Below are 19,475 nucleotides of genomic sequence, written 5' to 3'. Positions count from 1 at the left end.
ACACTGTAATGAACCCCAAGGTATAGGGAGCCCTGGCATAATGTAAACAAGTCACAAGCTATCCACTTTCTGATTAATAATAAAAAATTACACACTATTTGTGTAGCTGCGTACATGTCCTGGTACCCTTTACTGTTTGGGCATGCTGTACTGTGTAGAACTACAAGTGCTATTATATTTATGCTGCTTATGATTAAGAACTAGAAACACCAACATACCACCGGAGCCATTCTCGCTGGAATGTGTTGCAATAGGAAATACATACAAATATAACATTTTTATTATACATGTGCCACATCATTATTTTTTTCGCTTTCTAATAAACTTCCTCCTTACAGTACACATTATTTGCTGCGTACAGGGGCCAAGGATGATAATTAAATTGCTTGACCTTGATGGATCATTAAACACACCGTCCTTATGCCGTCATGTACACCAGCCCAAGCTGTGTCTCTTGGGGCTGGTTGGTGTTTCTTTTGTGAACTTTTTTTCTTTTATCATTTCTTTAATGGAGGTTCTTAGATTCAACTCAGTAATTTTGTACCTTATTAATATCAGTATGCAGTGCACACGCTAGAAGCTAATTGTAATGTATGTCCATTAAAATAAATTAAATCTCACTCATCTGAATGGTTTCCAGGCACGCTTGAGTGTCTGTAGCTGGTAAATAAATTTGGAGATATCGTTGGCAATTTACTAAATTATCCCTTCTGCTTTAAACTTTAAATTGCAAAAATTAATTTGTGACTTTGATATAATAAAATAAATGGCGGTTAAGTGTTTTTGTTTAGGACGTTTTTAAAATAACAATGTATTTAATGATTTACCTTTACTCGATTTGGTAAATGGCACAAAAACAACACCCTGATTTTGATTATCTTTTTTTGCCTGTGTTTTCCATCTGATTTATATCTGGGAAATCACTAAGAAATGTGGCCCTTTTCTTTGCATCGTTAATATAATGATGTGCTACTGCTGTTATCAGTACATCAGAATTTCCCACAAAATACATTCACTTTACCATGCTTTTACTGTTTTTCTGTTTTACATTTTATAATATCTCATTCTGATGCAAATCTGGAAATCTTCAGAATGCCATTGGATATGTAAATTGGGACTAATGTAAGCAAACTAAGCGCACAAACATGCAAAGTGGACTCGGTATATAGAGCATTCAACAATCGCATGCCCTTTCTCCATTTCCCGGCCATGATAAATTATGTCCTGCATTTGACCCTGACAATGAGATTAATGTTTGCTGTGTTTGATTTACTGTGAAATAACCATATTGCCTTTGGAGAAGAGATATTTTACATAAGAAGACAATGTCCTAGATCCCTTTATGCCCCCAGATTACATTTATACATCAGACATTTTACTATGGGTATATATTAGAGATATTGGTCTTATATGGTTTTAGATTCCCCTACTGAATAAGATGTTATTTGGGATTAAAATGAGATACTAAAGCAACAACATATTACATAGATACATAATTAAAATATCTTATTAAAGAAAGACCTTAATTGGTAATTATCACCTCATATCAAAGCAATAAGCAATGGGATTTTGTGTCTACTTATTCCAGCAACAAAATGTTATTAAAGGTGGAAATTAGATCTGGACGTGGTAAAGCCTGAAAAGTAAGGTGATAGTTTATGCAGCATTCAGACCCAACTTACCTACTGTGCATGCGTAGGCCTCTATACAGTCATATGCAAAAGCTAGCCTACAGGCTGTAATGGTACTTGTTTAGTTTCACAGCGGCAGCATGGCCGTGCGTTACTTCCGGGTTGCGCTCGCCACACTTTCTAAAAGAAACTCCATGCCATCGTGGCTAGTTCACACCCCTACTATCCATGTTGGAATGGAGTTGATTTTAGATAGTGTAGCGAGCCACCGAGCCCCCAGCGTGGACGAGCGCAGCGAGCCCCACAAGGGGACACATACCCGGAAGTTGCGCACGGCCCTGCTGCCGCCGTGAATCTAAACAAGTACCGCTGTAATAGAGAACGCCATATATAGGATGCTTTAAATCCTGTGGCCAAATTGGTGGGGTTAAAAAAAAAAGAGCACTTTTAGGAAAATCACACCCTATGCGGTGTGCGGTCGATAGGTTGGCCATTATTGGTCAACACAAGCAATAAGCAATAGATTGACATGGACGAAAGGTCGGCAAAAGCAATTGGTCAACATGGCAAAGATCGACATGAGTTTTTCCAATAAAGGTGGTTTCCATACTTTACTTTATAGAGGGAGAATATAATAGTGTGTGGAGCATAGCGAGGCACCATGCCCGAAGCATAGTGAGCAAAGCGCTACACTTAGATAGTGTCCATGTTGACTTATGTCGGCATAGACACTCAAAAAGCATGAAAAACTCATGTCGACCTTTCTCATGTTAAGCTATTGCTTGTGTCGACCTTTTGACCATGCCCACCTAATGCATGTCGAAATTTTAATGTGACGACCTTTTGTCTGTCGATCAATAGGGGTTGACTTATTGACTGGCGACCTTATTACTGTAGACCCTATGACCCATACCCTCCTATTACATTTCCCTCAGTAGCTGATTGGGTTACATATGTGCTGGATCCATAATAGTGATGGGCAGCATGATCATCTTATGAGCCCTATATGTGGCCTCTGGGCTACAGGTTATAAAATATTTATTTTAGTAGGTAGAGGCAGCAATGTATAGTTTACTTGTTTTGTACCTTTTTTTCCATTGGAGCATTTTTTGAAATTATATGTAACATTGTTAACAAATACTGAATAATGGCCTGATTGGGGTCATTCTAAGATAAGTAGGTGCCCAGCCTACTAATAAGGCATCAACATCACTCTCCCTTCTGCTTCATAGTGTGTGTAGAGGGAAGCAGGCAGTGTAGGGGCGTACAGTATCAGTACTGGCTATGGCGATGCCAGCTTCTGTTCCGTTGTGTCTTTTTCAGACTCCCAGCCTAAGTATTTACTTTTAAAATCATAATGCAGATGGAGCTCATTACAGGGACACCAAAAACGCAAGATGAGTTACTTGTTGGTTTTTCTGAATTTTATACACTTTTAAAATATTAGCACCTTAGGCTGCAAGCATCATTCCTGGTGCTGATCTATAGGAACGCACTATAATATTAGTACAGTATGTTACTAATAATGTCCAGCCAGCACGGACATTGTAAAGGTTGGTTAGCACTGAGATCATGTGATTGATTCCGAATATGGCCCTAACTGTGTGGAGTTTGTATATTCTCCCCGTGCTTGTGTGGGTTTCCTCTGGGTACTCTACGGTTTCTTAAAATATACTAGTAAGTTAATTGGCTCCCAACAAAATGAACTGTGTGTGTGTGTGTGTGTGTGTACATGTGGTTGGGAATATAGATTGTAAACTCCATTGTGACAGGGACTGATGTGAATGTTCAAGTATTCTCTGTAAAGTGCTGTGGAATATTTGTATGCTATTTATAATAACTGGCAATAAATAAAATATAATGTGTGCAAAAACGTATTTTAAGTATATGTGAAATTGTCTACAAAACCTCATAACATGGTGACTGCTACTAATGTTAGAATTAGCACTTTTCTTACTATAGGGATACTTAAATGTAGGTACTGATAATTTTGCAATGCTGTATACATATTTGAATTGTTGCGTCTGCAGTCTAATTACGCTCATATCACATGTCTAAGCAGGAGTTTTAGTTTTTACAGAAATGAAAAAAAAAAATTAAATACTGGAACATCAGATTACTCTTATATAAAAACATTTACTTTGCCATATTGTGACACTAATTCAGTTATTTAGAATTGTGTGTGCTCTTTAAGAAGGCAATTTTATCTCCTTACAACACTGATATGTCAGTAACCATACTGTTTATGTAAAATCTAAAATACGTATTAAATTCTAATCCACAGCATGTTGTTTTTGTTTTCTAGATTCCTGACTACACATGATAGCTGAACTTATTTGTCTGCAATGACACCGATGGAGTTTATAAACGTCTTTCCACTTGAACCTTGTCTCACAAACTATTTTTCTACACCTGTATGTGAAACAAGTTCATCCTAATGGGACAGTGGAGGTTCGAGCTCTGCATTTCCACGTTCCTTATGGGTGTGTTTGCTTTTCATCGACTGCATTGTCTGTCAGGATGATAGATTTTTGTCCTTAAGCACAAGGATGGTACGGCGAGGGCTGTTGAGTTGGGTTTCTCGTGTGGGAATCCTGCTGGTGTGTCTTTGCTGTGTTGTGTCTGTTTTGTATATGCTGGCCTGCACCCCGAGAGCTGAGGATGAACCGCTCATACAGCCCAGAATTAATAGCCCCACAGGAAAAGAAGGCTACCATGCTATTTTGCAGGAGCGCGAGGAAGAACATCGGAACTACATTACTAGTTTGAAAAAGCAAATTGCCCAGCTAAAGGATGAGCTTCAAGAACGTAGTGAAAAACTCAAAAATGTTCAGGGTCACTACACGGATTCTCTCACTGTGACTTTTGACCATGCCAGCCCAGAGAAGACGCAAACAGATCTCTTAGACTTTCTGCATTCCCAGGTTAGCAAAGCTGAAGTGCATAATGGTGTGAAGGTTCCCACAGAATATGCTGCCATTCCATTTGATAGTTTTACTCTTCAAAAAGTCTACCAATTGGAAACCGGCCTTACTCGCCACCCAGAAGAAAAGCCTGTAAGGAAAGATAAACGGGATGAGCTTGTGGAAGCTATTGAAAAGGCAGTGGAAGCTCTGAACAATCCTGATGATGGAAGTAATAAACCTAGACGAGTATATACGTCTAATGATTTCATTGAAGGTAAGAAATGTCGTAGCAGTTTTCTTAATTTCATTTTTATAAACAACATCCTTGTCATTACTCCATTTTGTAGTCCTTGCTCTCACGCCAATCTCCTGATGGCTTAAATATGGTGTTATCCTTGTAAGATAGCACTATCGGAGATTTTACATTGTCCAGGCTACATATGCTTCCAATGCTGCTTATTGCAAGGGAAAGTTCTAAATCTCTGAGGTCCAAACAAGTTGTAAATGAAGCTTTGTAGGAATTTAGAAGAAATTCATCAGATACTTTGTGAGTCATAAGGATCTCCTAGGTAAAAATATGAAATGCAAAAATAGTGTTTGCATAACTGAAAAACCACAGTACACAACCTATTATAAACCGGTTTCATTAAAATTAGACTTTTCTTCGAAAAAAACAAAGAAATGCCCCCCTCTCCCCAACTACTGCTGAGAATGCCAGAATGTAAAAGTTTATATCCCCTGTTTTTGCCACTGGTTGGGTTGTATGGTATACTGTTGACTCTACAGCCGCAACCCTGTCCCGTTCTTGGTCTGCTCAACCGAGAAATCACAGACGGGATTCAATATCCCGCCTGCAGCGAGGCGAGAAGGGGGCATGGTCACGAGCTGCGGCCGGCCGTTCTCGGGCCTGACAGCTTCCCGGCCATTCTCGGGAACCGCCAGCTTGTGAAGTCGGGCTCGTTCTGCCAAGCTCCCCTGTTCAATGCTGTCGATTAAGACAGCATTGAATAGGGCCCGGCGACCATCTCCCCTGTCGGGAGATGGTTTCCGGTGATTGAATACCCCCTAAAGCTTTGTGCACACCTATACAATCATACTTTTAATGCTATTTTCTGATATATAGTACACATCTATACAATCTAACTTGCGATCTTTGATCAGCATCTGTTTAAATATTAAATGAAAATCAAAAAGGCAGCAGCACCACAAGCAGAAAGGAATGTATTGCATACACACAAACATCAAATTGGTTTTTGGAGGTTGGCCACATGGCGCATATATACAAAACCCCAGAAACGATAGATTCAATGTGGTTTGACATGGGCTTGACCAATAGAATCTTATGGGCTTCTATAGCACTTTCCTGCTTAGAGGGATCCAATCGGATCCCTCCCAGCACCCCCACAGTGTGAGCATTAGCTATCACGTGCACACATAGGGCTCTTGGTCATAAACCTGGAAGTCCTATCATTGCAGAACAGAGCTCTTCTTTGTGATGTTTTTAGTTACGGCATAACTAAATCCCGATATGCATGCGGAGAGTGGCAGGACGCATTCCACCCAAGATGTGATCCTTAAAATCAACTAGTTTCATCTGATAAATCACCTGACTGGGTCAATATTGAAAGACAGCAAGGATTCCCCCGGAATGTAGAATAGGGTGAGCAGCTAGTGCGGGGGTTAAATGGTGAGGTGAGCTTGTTTATGGCGATCCCGCCATTTAACTCCCTCGCCAGCCAAATTGAATACCGACCATAGATTGTTTCACAAGGTAAAACCCGGACTACTGGTAGAGCAAGTTACCCTGCTGCATCCTGCTTACTTCCTAATGAAAAGAGCAGGATAACGTGATAATTCCATAGTTCCCAGCTAACCACCATAATGTCTCGCATCAACCACCATGGCAATGTGCATCTTCTCTCTGGTAGGAGGAAAGACAAAAAGTACGCGTTACTGGTAGCTAAGGTCTAGGGCAGTGCTATTTTTGTAGGAAAATAGGTTCAGGAACTGTGGGCGGGGGCAGAAAGTGGGCGGTGATGTGGGAGGAGCAACAAAAGGGGCGGGGCATTACATTAAAAAAAGAAAAACATAATTCCTCACTCCGTCACGCTTATTATACATATGCCACACACAGAGATTTGCATTATACATATGCCACACACTGTGATGCCCATTATACATATGCCCCACACTGTAATGCTTATTATACATATGCCCCACACTGTAATGCTTATTATACATATGCCCCACACTGTAATGCTTATTATACATATGCCCCACACTGTAATGCTTATTATACATATGCCCCACACTGTAATGCTTATTATACATATGCCCCACACTGTAATGCTTATTATACATATGCCGCACACAGAGATGCCCATTATACATAAGGCCCACACAGAGATGCCTGTTATACATATGCCACTTACAGAGATGCCCGTTATACATATGCCACTCACAGAGATGCCCATTAAACATATGCCCCGCTCCGTAACAGTTATTATACATATGCCCCACACAGAGATGACCGTTATTCATATGCCCCACACCGTGATGCCCATTATACATATGCCCCACACCGTGATGCCCATTATACATATGCCGCACACAGAGATGCCCATTATACATATGCCGCACACAGAGATGCCCATTATACATATGCCGCACACAGATGCCTGTTATACATATGCCACACACAGAGATGCCCGTTATACATAAGGCCCACACAGAGATGCCCATGTAGCCCACACAGAGATGCCCATCAAACATATGGCCCACACCAAGATGCCCAACACTTTCTACCAACAGTTGCAATGTGTGGTCAGTATGTGACAGGCGACATCTATGTAGACCCACATGTGGTCAGTGACAGGCGTCTGACACACGGACACGCAGGTGGCGGCAGTGAAGAAGGGGGGACAGCAGGCTGGGTGCAGGCTGCAGGGCCCAGGGTGACAGTACAGCGGGTAACCGGGGCTGCCCTCCTCTCTCTTACCTGCTCCCGCAGTTTGAGGATCACCATGGTGCGCAGCACTTCCTCCTGCATGCAGCTCCTCCAGGCTCCGTGGATGGTGAGGGCGGCCTGTGCCCGCGGGGTGAGCAGTGGATGGGGGGGTAGCAGTGTGCACTCCGGCTCCTGCTTGCTGTACCATCTCCCGACTCCCACCTCACACAGCCACGGCAAAACCCTATGGGGGAGGGGGGGGGGAGCCCGCAGATACTTGCTCCCTAACCAGCTGGAAGTGTGAGAGAGCAAAGTGCTCCGTTGTCTCACAGAGTTCCGACACTCAAGCGAGGTAGAGCAGGGAGCGTGGGGGGACTGATGCCGGGCACAGCGGGGAGGACCGAGCGGACGGACGAGCAGGGCGCCTCTGTGCAGCGGGACAAAGACCAAGATGGACCATGGAGGGAGTGTGTCCTGAGTCCTCACTGCTGCTGCGCCCGGCCGTGACTCACACAGCCGATATTGTATGAGCCATGGCCGGGCAGCGCAGCAGTCAGGACACAGAACAGCATGCAGCGAGCGGGCGGCGGCAGGGATGATCTTCCTTGCCGCCGCGGAAACAGAGATTGGAGATAATCTCTGTGCCTGCGCCCGGCGTTGAACTTCCGGAATGCCGTTCCTGGTGAGGTCATTTTTCAAATGATCTTCAGGAACGGCGTTCCGGACCGTTCCGCCACAAATATAGCCCTGGTCTAGGGCCTACATTTCACTTTTAAAATATTTTCTTTGCTTTATTACGCAGTAAGATCACTTTCATTTAGTCTGAAAACATAAATCCATTTTTTCTTAGTGTGAAAGATGAGCACAAAGCCCAGCGCATCGGTTATGCAATCATTCTCTGCCAGCTATTCTGTGGCTTTATTCACTATGAAAATCAGGGCCTGAAAAAAATCCATCTGATCAGTTTGTTATAAACTCAGTCTGACATTTTCAAGTGAAAGCTATCAACCTGTCCAAATCACTTACATCAATTTCACAGTGTTATGTAGAAAAACTCATCTATTGTGTTCTCCCTCTCCTCTCTGTCGGTGAGTGTAACTAGATACAGAAACACACGCAATTATCTTTTAATTTGGGTAAATTGGATCGATCTGAGTAAAAATAAAATAAAAAAAATGCAGCATCCTTTGTCCTCCGTATAGTATTTTTACCTGAGAAAATATATACCGTATTTATCGGCGTATAACACGCACTTTTTCCCCCCTGAAAATAGGGGGAAAAGATGGGTGCGTGTTATACGCCGATATGCGTGCTATACTCCGATATACCGGTAATGCAGGCAGTACTGTGCGGTAATTTCAGCCGGCGGGGTACGGTACCTGTAATGCGCAGTCACCCGGCGCGTGTTGTACCTGTTATGCGCGCAGTCACCCGGCGCCTGTAATGCGCGCAGTCATCCAAGGCGGCGCCTACCAAGCGCGTGTTCTCTGCTGCTGCGCACCGTCGGGTCCTCGCAGCAGCAGCACGCTTAAAACTCCTCCCAGTGACCTGTATACAGATATTTATTAACAGCTGTCAGCACCTGATATATATATATAGCACAGCAGATTCCAGTACAGTGTCTTATATAGTGCAGCAGGTTCCAACCCTTATTTTGCTTCAAAGTTTTTATTTAGAAATCCCCTCTTAAAATGAAGGTGCGTGTTATACGCCTGTGCGTGTTATACGCCGATAAATACGGTACTTAATGATTTAAATAAATTATGTATATTGTTTATGGGTCATGCTTTCAGTGTTCAAACATACAAAAAGAGACCGGTTCTCTCTGAGGGGTTGTCACACCATTTACTAATATATTTGGATTATACAGTATCTCATCCACCCAGTATATTATTATTCTGTGAATTAATATATTGTGTAGCTGGCGATGTTTCTCTATGGTAGACTATCAAGGTTCATGTAAGTGTCTGTAAATGGAATGGAAACCAAATCTTATTTATTTAAATTTTTTCTTTTTCTATTTGGCCATTTGAAAAATGTTAATGTTAAAATACATTTAGGGGTATATATAATTCTCTGACGGCGAGCAGTGCCTATAGCTTTTCCAGGGCCAGCGCTACCCACTCAGCAGCTCCTGCAAAGCAGGGAGGCGCCATGCTGAAAAGGCGCTATCTCCCTCCCTGCTCTGCTAAAGCTGCCTCAGCCCTCACTGTCACTGCCTCCTGCACACTGCCCGCGGCGCCTGTCTGACAGTGGGCGGCAGTATGGAGAGGGGATGCAGTGTAAATCCCGGCGGTCGGGATCCCGGCGTTCAGAATCCCGACGCTGGAATCCCGATCGCCGAAATCCTGACACTTTCTCCCTCCGGAGGTTTCCACGACACCCCCGGAGAGAGAATAAATTAGGGTACTTGTTTCCTAGCACGACCACAAAGATCATGATCGTGGGCATCGTGAGGAAAAATCGGGGGCATCGCGGCCATCGCATGCACTAAAAAATCGGGTGCGATGGCCGCGACGCGATGCCCGCGATTTCCCCATAGGTAACAATGTTAAATGCCTCAATTTAGCCGCGATGCCCCCGATTTCCCATAGGAAACAATGTTAAATGGGTCAATTTACCCAAATCATCATAGGGAACAATGGTAAATGGCCCAGAAACCCCCCAAAACACCCCTGAACAGTGAAATGTCCCCCCAAAAGTATTTTACGCCACCCCACGATCAACGTGAACCCGAAGCGTGGCGAGCGCAGCGAGCCCGCGAGGGGCGGCGGTACGCGTCCTCCGACCTTTTCATACCCCCACTATCCACGTCGGCGTGTAATTGAGAATAGAATAGTGTGGCGAGCGCAGCGAGCCACCGAGCCCGAAGCGTGGCGAGCGGACGCGGATACCTGTGAAGCCTGCGAAGGGAAGCGTTTACCTGTGAAGGTATCCGCGTCCCCTCGCGGGGCTCGCTGCGCTCGCCACGCTTCGGGCTCAGTGACTCGCTGCGCTCGCCACACTATTCTATTCTCAACTCCACGCCGACGTGGATAGTGGGGGTATGAAAAGGTCGGAGGACGCGTACCGCCGCCCCTCGCGGGCTCGCTGCGCTCGCCACGCTTCGGGTTCACGTTGATCGTGGGGTGGCGTAAAATACTTTTGGGGGGACATTTCACTGTTCAGGGGTGTTTTGGGAGGTTTCTGGCCCATTTACCATTGTTCCCTATGATGATTTGGGTAAATTGACCCATTTAACATTGTTTCCTATGGGAAATCGGGGGCATCGCGGCTAAATTGAGGCATTTAACATTGTTCCCTATGGGGAAATCGCGGGCATCGCGTCTGGACCATTTAAGCCTTTTTTAGCCGCATACGACGCGATCGACCCGATTTTGACTGTTTTCAATGCATTTCAATGGGAAAATCGGGGGCATCGCGTCGGTCGCGTCGTATACCACTAAAAATGACACCTGATGCCCGCGATTGTGGCCGTGCTAGGAAACAAGTACCTAAATTAGTGTGCCGAGCGTAGCAAGGCACCGGGCCCGCTGCGTGGCGAGCGCAGCGAGTCCGCAAGGGGGGGCGATCCACGTCCCCCCTTGTCAGGATTTCGGCGATCGGGATTCCAGCGTCGGGTTTCTGAACGCCGGGATCCCGACCGCTGGGATCCCGACCGCCAGGATTTAATACTGAATCCATGGAGAGGCTGAGCAGCTCCCTGCACCGCGCACACACTGTCCTCCTCCTGCGACCTGCAACCCTCTTCCTCACCTCCCCTTCCTTCCCTTTTCTCAATGTGCTGTGCCAGTGCCACTGCCAGTCCTCAACACTCCGCCCCCTCTATCTCCTCCCCTCTTCTTCCATCTCCTCCTTCTCTCCCCTCCTTTCCCCCTCAGTCACGAGAGGGGTGTAATGGTGTCCTCAGCATCCTGCCTAGGCAGATGGAAGAGGAGGGACTGCACAAGAGTTAAACAGCAAAAGAACAGGGAGTCTTTTATTATACATGTTTATAACAAATGTTTTAATAATTGTAGATTTTTTTATATTAATTTAGACACTTTTTAAATAATGGGCTGGGTTATGTGCCTAAAGGTGACCATACACGCTGCAATCGGGCATCGCATCGCACAGTACAAAAAGTTTGTACTGCTTTCGGATTGCATCGCACACACATTGCATGCTTGCATGCCGTACGATGAGATCTAGCCCATAACGTATGCGATTCTCGCAGTGTGTATGGGCACCTTTAGTGCCTGTAACATTTTGCGGACACAGCACTGAGATGGTGTATGCATACATGTACATCCTCCATAGGATCGCATGTTGCATACGCTCCCACAATCGGGCTGCAGCTTGTTGCAATGGCAATGTGAAAGGGCGCAAAATGTATGGTTTGCAGGAGGGCGCCGGACACCCTAGAACCGGCCCTGAGCTTGCCGTCATAGCTCGCTCTCAGTATTCAACTGCCTGGTTCTTTTCAGCAAGGTGAAAACGGCACATGTGGCCATCAAAACGGTGGGGCTCTCCACTAAATGCAGCGGGCGAACCTCAGTGTTTAAGGGAAGAGGATGGTGAGAATTTCCCTGGAACATTGAAAACAGCGAGCAGCTGGCAAGGGAGTTTGACGGCGAGGATGGCTTGTTTTCGGCGATCCTCACCAATAACAAGCCATCCTCGCCATACAAACCCCCTCTCTGGCCGCATTGAATACCACCCTAAGTCTTCAAAATGAAATTGACCCTAAAACAATGTGGCAATTGGTTTGCTGAATAAAAAAGCATCCCTAGTATTAATGTTTCCAACCTTTGAGTGGTACACGTGTACTGGATTGTAGTGATGTTTTGAGTATGAGTATGTAACCCTTTAATCTCTGTGAGAGCTGTTTAAAACTGTCTGCTAAAAATGCCAGCATCGCTCACATTTGTTATATAGATTGGTACTTGTGTATTATCTGGGTGCCCGATTTTGCGATGTGACCCGATGCGATTGGACCCGATTTTTAATCGTACAGGCACCCAGATGCCTGATTCCTATGTTAAATGCCCCCCAGACCCGATTTTTGAATGTACACCCACCCTGATGGGTGATTACTATGTTAAATGGCCCCCCATTGTTAACGCCACCCCACTATCAACGCCAACCTGAAGTGTGGCGAGCCCGCGAGGGGTGGCGGTACGCGTCCACCGTCCTTTTCATACCCCCACTATCCACGTCGGCATGGAGTTGATTTTATATAGTGTGGTGAGCGCAGTGAGGCGAGCGGAAGCGGAATACATGTGAAGTAATACGCTCGCTGCACTTCGGGCTTGGTGGCTCGCTGCGCTCGCCACACTATATAGTATCAACTCCACGCCGACGTGGATAGTGGGGGTACGAAAAGGTCGGAGGACACGTAACGCTGCGCTCGCCACACTTTGGGTTGGCGTTAAAACTGGGGTGGCGTTAACAATGGGGGGGGGGGGGGCATTTCACATAGTAATCGCCCATCGGGGTGGGTGTACAATTAAAATTTGGGTCTGGGGGGCATTTAACATTGTAATCAGGCATCAGGGTGCCTGTACAATGTAATATCGGGTATAATCGCGTCGCATCGCATGCCATTAGTTAAGGCATGCGATGCGACGCGATATTAAAATTGTACACTGCTCCCGGGAAAGGCTCAAAATCGGGTACAATCGCATCGCATGCCTTAACTAGTGGCATGCAATGCGATATATCGGGCTCCCAGATAATACACAAGTACCTATAGATTCAAATAGAAAATGTTGTGTAAAACAAGATTATATTTCCTACTGTACTGTATATAAGGTAACCATTACAGGTCATTATGATGAATAAAATGTTTGCTTGGCTATTTTCACACCCAAAGGCATACCTAGATATTATTAGGCCCCATAGCAAAAGATTGTAAGGCCCCCCCTATTTAGCAACTGATGGTGATAAATGTATGTAAATCATATTTAGTTAGACAGCAAAGATGGGCCCCCTTCATCTCTGGGCCCCATAGCAGCTGCACCCCTAGTTATGCCCTTGTTTAGGTTTACACCTCATTTGCCAAATTCTCTAGGCACTCAAAGGGTTAATTCCTACATGACGTATTGCTGGTTTTCAGTTTATTTGGACAGTGGATTGTAAATTATTTTGTTCAAGATACTCCTCAAATTGTAACCAGGTTCACAGATATATTTTTTGTTGCTTTTGTTTATTTTAATTTATTTTGCCAATTGGTCAAACACACCTAGAAAGGCTATGGGGGGTATTAACCGGGATTCCGACTGTCGGAACGTCCCTGTCATTTTTTCTAGCTCCCAACACTAATTTGACCATTGGTATTCAATGTGCCAACAGTGGAGTGTCAGAAAGTCAGCAAATTTTCAGAAAACTGCCGTGTCAACAATCAAAGGCCGTTTCCAACACAACAGATCTGTCTTTAAAAGAAGTCTGATCTGACAGCTTTCAATGCTGATGGTAACAGCAGCATTGCTGCTGTTAACAACAACATTAAATAGGCGAGTGCTGATATTTCCCCAGTCTGAAAATATTGGCACAGCTTTAATGCCCCCTATTTCTCTGGGCAGGTCCAAAAGAAGAGCCTACCAAAGGGATACTGTTACTCTGTGTTAAGAATTATGTGGGGCCTTAATGACATCATTTGCTTTCACTTGTGCATAGTACAGGATGCATTGCCAGAACAGCGGGCACTGTGCTGCTTGGCAGTGAGCCATAAGGACAGAAGCTTAAGGCTAATTGGCATTATCAACATCCACTTAACTTGCCCATTGGACTTCACTTCTAGTATCTCATAGAGGGGAATTTCTAAAAAGTATTCAAGTATTCACAAAATAGCGGTAAAATGCATGACATTGAGCATACAGTATATGCAAACTCCTGTTTAGCAGGATCTCCTATGTAATTGGAAATGGAATACGTTGTGTAGTGATTTGTATAACTATTATAACTGTTAACTAACTATAACTGTTATATCACACACCATATTGCTCATTACACATTATTCCACACACCATAATGCCCCTTACATATTATGCCATATAAGTACACTTACCTACATGCTCGTTGTCAGGAATTACATGTTCGATGCCAGGGTTTAAATTCTTCTTTGCAGGGTTTACATGCTCCTTGACATGGCCGTGGTGGTGGTGGGGGGGGGGGGAGTTGCATGCTCATTGCCACAGGGACTACATACTCGTTGCCAGTGGTAGTTGCATGCTCATTGCCAGGAGGGATTACATGCTCGCTGCCCAGGGGTAATACATGCTCGTTGCCTGGGGGATTACATGCTCAATGTCTGGGGGGATTACATGCTTATTGCCCACATATAATGCCCCCCTTAGTTCTATATACATAATGCCCCCGTAGTGCCACACGCATAATGCCCTCCATAGTGCTAAATGCATAATGCCACCCAAAGTGTCACATGCATAATGCCCCCCGTAGTGCCACACACATAATGCTAATCCTTTCATGTCACACACAATGCCCCAATAGTGCCATAGACATACTGCACCCCATAGTGACACACATAATACCCCTATAGTGCCACATGCATAATTCCCCCTGTAATGGCACACACATAATGCCCCCGTATTGCCATCCAATGTAATGCCCCCATAGTGCTATATACACAGCTCTGTCCCATATACACAGTGGCGTGTATATGGGTCAGAGCTGCCTTGAGCTTGTGGAGGGAGGGGAGAGCACTGCCATGGGGACTAAGCTGCCACTGTCAGGAAGAAGAGGGAAGGAGGCGCCGGGTGGAAGGGGGACGGCCCTCCTGCTGCCCAGCGAAGGGGGAAAAAGCTGCCGGTGGCGGAGGAGGGATGGAGGTGCCGGGCGGAGGGGGGGAAGGAGGCGGCCCTCCTGCTGCCCGGTGAAGGGAGGAAAAAGCTGCCGGCCTGGCGGAGGAGGGATGGAGGTGCCGGGCGGAGGGGGGGGGAAAGGAGACGCAGAGCGGGGGATAGCTTCCGGACAGCGTTTTAAATGTGAAGGAGGAGGCAGCAGCGAGGGGAGCGTCATTAGGAGGTGCCTGTGCACCCCTGGCACCCCCCCTGCGCACGCCTATGGTATGTATGTATGTATGTATGTGTGTGTATATATATATATAGATAGATAGATAGATAGATAGATAGATAGATAGATAGGCTGGGGTGTAAAGCAGCACTCACTCCGATTTTAAATAACACGCCACTCAGTGGAACTTGGTGTCAAAAGCCGACATTTCGGATATAACTCCTTTATCAAGACCAACACATCCAATATATAAATATTAACTTCTGTCTATTTCACATCTGGAATACCCTGAAAAATCCTCAACTTACCCCCGTAACATTGAAAACCTTTAGCAAGACCAAGAGGGCCATTTATTATTATTACTAAGTAATATGAAAAGGGTGTTTCAATTAAATGTATTAAAGGGCTTTTGGATCAGTCTTTGTGAAAACCCATAATTCACATATTTTTTTGTAGTCATCTGATCACATTTCCCATACTTATATTGAAAAAGACAAACTGGACAAAAATATAGCGTTATCACAGGGCCCACTGCCATATCCCTGCCACTGCACAGCTTACTGGCCTATGAGTAGAGAAAGCTATGCTGAGCTCAGGCCACTGTGATCTGCTGTGAGGGTGCTCCAGTGATGGCTGCCAGGCATTGGATGCACTGCTGCATTGGATGCACAGTAACGTGATGCTGCAAAGTGGCAGCTCACTTTACAACTTCGGGACAAAAGCAGAATGAAGATCCGATGACCAGCAGCCCTTCAAACACTGCTCCCTGGATCTGAAGAGCATAAGCATCAGTGAAGAGGGGACCCAGGGGCGGCAATGATTGTACATGCCCAGCACATACAGTATTTAGGGTTTTTTACAAAAAATATCCTGATAAAGCTGCAGAAAGCATTTGTAGAGACAGAGCTTTCTCTCTGTCCAGGCATGCAATAATTAATACATCCATTCGATGTATTCAATTATCGCAATTCGGTTTGGGGCACTTTTATCACATCATGCGGATTGCGATAAATTTGCCCCAAGTATTCAGTTGTGTTATCTTGCTGTCCATGCACTACAAAAGCTCTTATTCTCATCCCACTTTTTTCATGTGATATTGATCTACAAGGGAATCATTTGGACAGATCTAACAAACTGTAATTGTGTTAAAGTAAACGGAAAGACCTAATCTCTCTTACCGTATGGCACAGTCAATTACTGTCTTTATTTCCTGCTCTCCTGAAGCTGTTTAAGGAGACAAGAGAATAGAGTAGAGAGAGAGAGGAGAGCGGGGGAAGGGGACTGCACTTAGCAAATTAAAGTCATAACTTTAACATTTGAATCCTGGCAGCAGTTTGAATTTAAGTAATGATGTTGATTTCTTGTTAGGCCATTTTCATTTCAAGCTCATCAGTAGGCGTTTGATGTATGACCTATTAAGAACTGGGATGCTTGCCAGATATGCAATCTAAAACTATCTTTTTGTGCAAATGCATAGGTGAATTATGGTGGCAAAATGATACCAGAGCCTCTGAAACAAGAGAGGATTTTTGAAAGAAACTGTAATGATCTGTGCAAATGAAAAGTCCTGATGTAATTAATTTCAGATGTGTCCTCATACAACGAACGTCAATACTAGGGTGGCCAATCCCGGGATCGGCGGGATCCCGGGATTTGGCCCCCAAAACGCCGGGATTTCAATCCCGGGATTGGAGTTTCCAATCCCGGGATTTCGGGATTAGACTGCGCATGCGCGCAGTCTAATGCCGGGCAGCGTCTGAGCATCACTCAGACGCTGCCCGACTTCTCCCGGCAGCACTGCGCAGCGTGACGAGATCAGAGGTCACGCTGCGCAGGCTGATGCTGCGCTGCCCGCACGCCCAGACAGCAAGGAACCCGCCTGCCCGCCCATGAACCCAGCAAGCCCACTCGCCCGCTCAGGAACCCAGCAAGCCCACCCGCCCGCCCAGGAACCCAGAAAGCCCGCCCGCCCAGCAAGTCCACCCGCCCGCCCAGCAAGTCCACCCGGCCAGCCAGCAAATCCACCCGCTCTCCCAGCCAGCATGCCAGCCCGCACCCAGCAAGGAGTATGGATGACCTGTCCCCCCACCCAGCAACCGGGCGCCTGGCCACCCTGCTGCTTCCACAAATAAAAGGTAAATGTGGGGCAGCCAGGGTGTCTTTTTATTGGGAAAGCCAATCCCGGGATCCCGGGAATCCCGGGATTGAGCATTTTTCAATCCCGAATCCCGGGATTGAAAAAATGCCCCGGGATTGGCATCCATAGTCAATACGCCAGGAGATGCTTAGCGCAAGGAAGCCTCCACATATCGTGTAACTCTGCTAGCATCGGGGATTTCTTTGCGTCTTTTTAACCCAAAAATATGTTTTAGTCACAATGTGATAAGACTAGAACGCACCAGTGTTCTGTGCTAATTACTTTTACACTTTTATTTCTGTGTGCAACTGTGTCTTCTTATGTCGCACAACGGAACCAATCGTGGAGAAAAGCCACAGCCACTTCATTGTAGCATTTTGTACACTGGAGGTCATTCCGATCTATCCTCACTGTTGCCAATTCACAACGGTGAGCAATTTTGATGGGCTGCGCATATACGCTTATGCACATGTGCAGGCCATCTGCGCGAGCGGACACGGCAACTTGTATAGCCTGTTTGCACAGATCAGTGCGGGTGGAGGGCATGTAGCCGCAGACTATAGTCATGCCAATGGGAACGCCCATTGGCATCCGCATGAAAACGCTGGGCGTTGCATTGGTAATTCAGTTCACCTGTAATGCGAGTTCCGGGGGCGCGCAGCTGACGTCACCAGATGTTAGCTGCCCGCTCCCTCTTCCCGTACCAAGGCGCTGCATATCTAAGTCACCAGAGAGTGACTTAGATTTTCAAACGCCTTAGAAATTATTCGATGGTCGGTGACCATCGAATGATTTTGTCCACCCACGCAAGCTGCAAATGAATGTTTATACAAAACATCCATTCGCATGCGTGCGGGTGGTGTTTAGCTGACTCACAAAGCTGCGAATTTAGCAATCAGAATGACCTTCACTGATTCAGACTTATTTGCACCCAGATATACAAATGCTGCATTTCAAATCAAATTCATCAGAACAGTCTCCTTTTTCATTCTTGCAAAGAAGACACCTGGCACTCTTGGGTCCTGGTGCCAAGAGAGGTTGTTTGGCGCGATGTCTGCAATAATGTATGAGGGCATATCTGAGTATTATATATAGCTCAGCGTGGCTCATTTGCCTTTTTTAATAGTATAGATGTTGTATTATATGTAAGCAACCTTCCAAAGTTCTATTTCAGTTCTATATTCAGCCACTTCGTTATTATGGGAGGTATTCAATCACGGGCGAATTTATCATCGTCTTTAGGGTGAATTTGCCTATTTAATTCCCGTGCCGATTTTTCACCTGGATGAAAAATCTAGCTTTGACAATAACCACGTAAATCGTCGAAATTGCCGCAAATTCATGTGGTTCTGTCGCATTTGCTGCCATTTTTGACTGTTTTGCCTCCGTTTTCTCACATATTGATTTGCGATAAAGAAAGTGAAATGTCATGGGTGAAAATGTACTTAAACGGGCGTAAACACCTGTGACTGAATACTGGTAAGCGAATCTTTGCTGTTTTTTGTGTCTAGTAAAAAACTCTGCCAAGTGGGAATACACCCCTACTGTATGTAACAGATACAATTGAATGCAAAGGAAGAACAGGTTCATCTAGTTTGCACTTTGTACATGTGTGTTTCTATGTTTTGTACCTTTCTTTTCAAAGTCTTAATCATAGTAGTATGTTTGTTCTATGCAGTCTTCAATTTGTCTACTGTGATTTGTCTACTATCATCTCTGCCATAAAATCCCTCCACTTTCACCTCTAGAGCCAGGGACATTTCTTGATAAAGGGAATAAAGTCCCTGAAACATTGGCTTAGGCCTTGACTGATGTGGCTGTTAGATTTTATAGATCTAGGT

At 45.2% G+C, this 19,475-nt stretch overlaps 1 protein-coding gene across 8 annotated transcripts in view; it reads left to right on the top strand.

Annotated features, from left to right (window-relative positions):
• CSGALNACT1 (chondroitin sulfate N-acetylgalactosaminyltransferase 1) overlaps nucleotides 1-19,475 on the top strand; it is a 352,935-nt gene that overhangs the window by 246,791 nt on the left and 86,669 nt on the right. For all 8 annotated transcript variants that reach the window (XM_083175360.1, XM_083175409.1, XM_083175374.1 and 5 more), the window contains one exon: nucleotides 3,937-4,811. In XM_083175360.1, coding sequence (XP_083031486.1) covers nucleotides 4,181-4,811 — 631 coding nt within the window. In that variant the 5' untranslated portion in view covers nucleotides 3,937-4,180. The remainder of the gene's footprint in view (nucleotides 1-3,936; nucleotides 4,812-19,475) is intronic.

Source organism: Crinia signifera, chromosome 1, assembly GCF_055691185.1.
Source record: "Crinia signifera chromosome 1, ASM5569118v1, whole genome shotgun sequence".
Lineage (NCBI taxonomy): Eukaryota > Metazoa > Chordata > Amphibia > Anura > Myobatrachidae > Crinia > Crinia signifera.
This window is presented reverse-complemented; position numbering and strand designations above follow the sequence as displayed.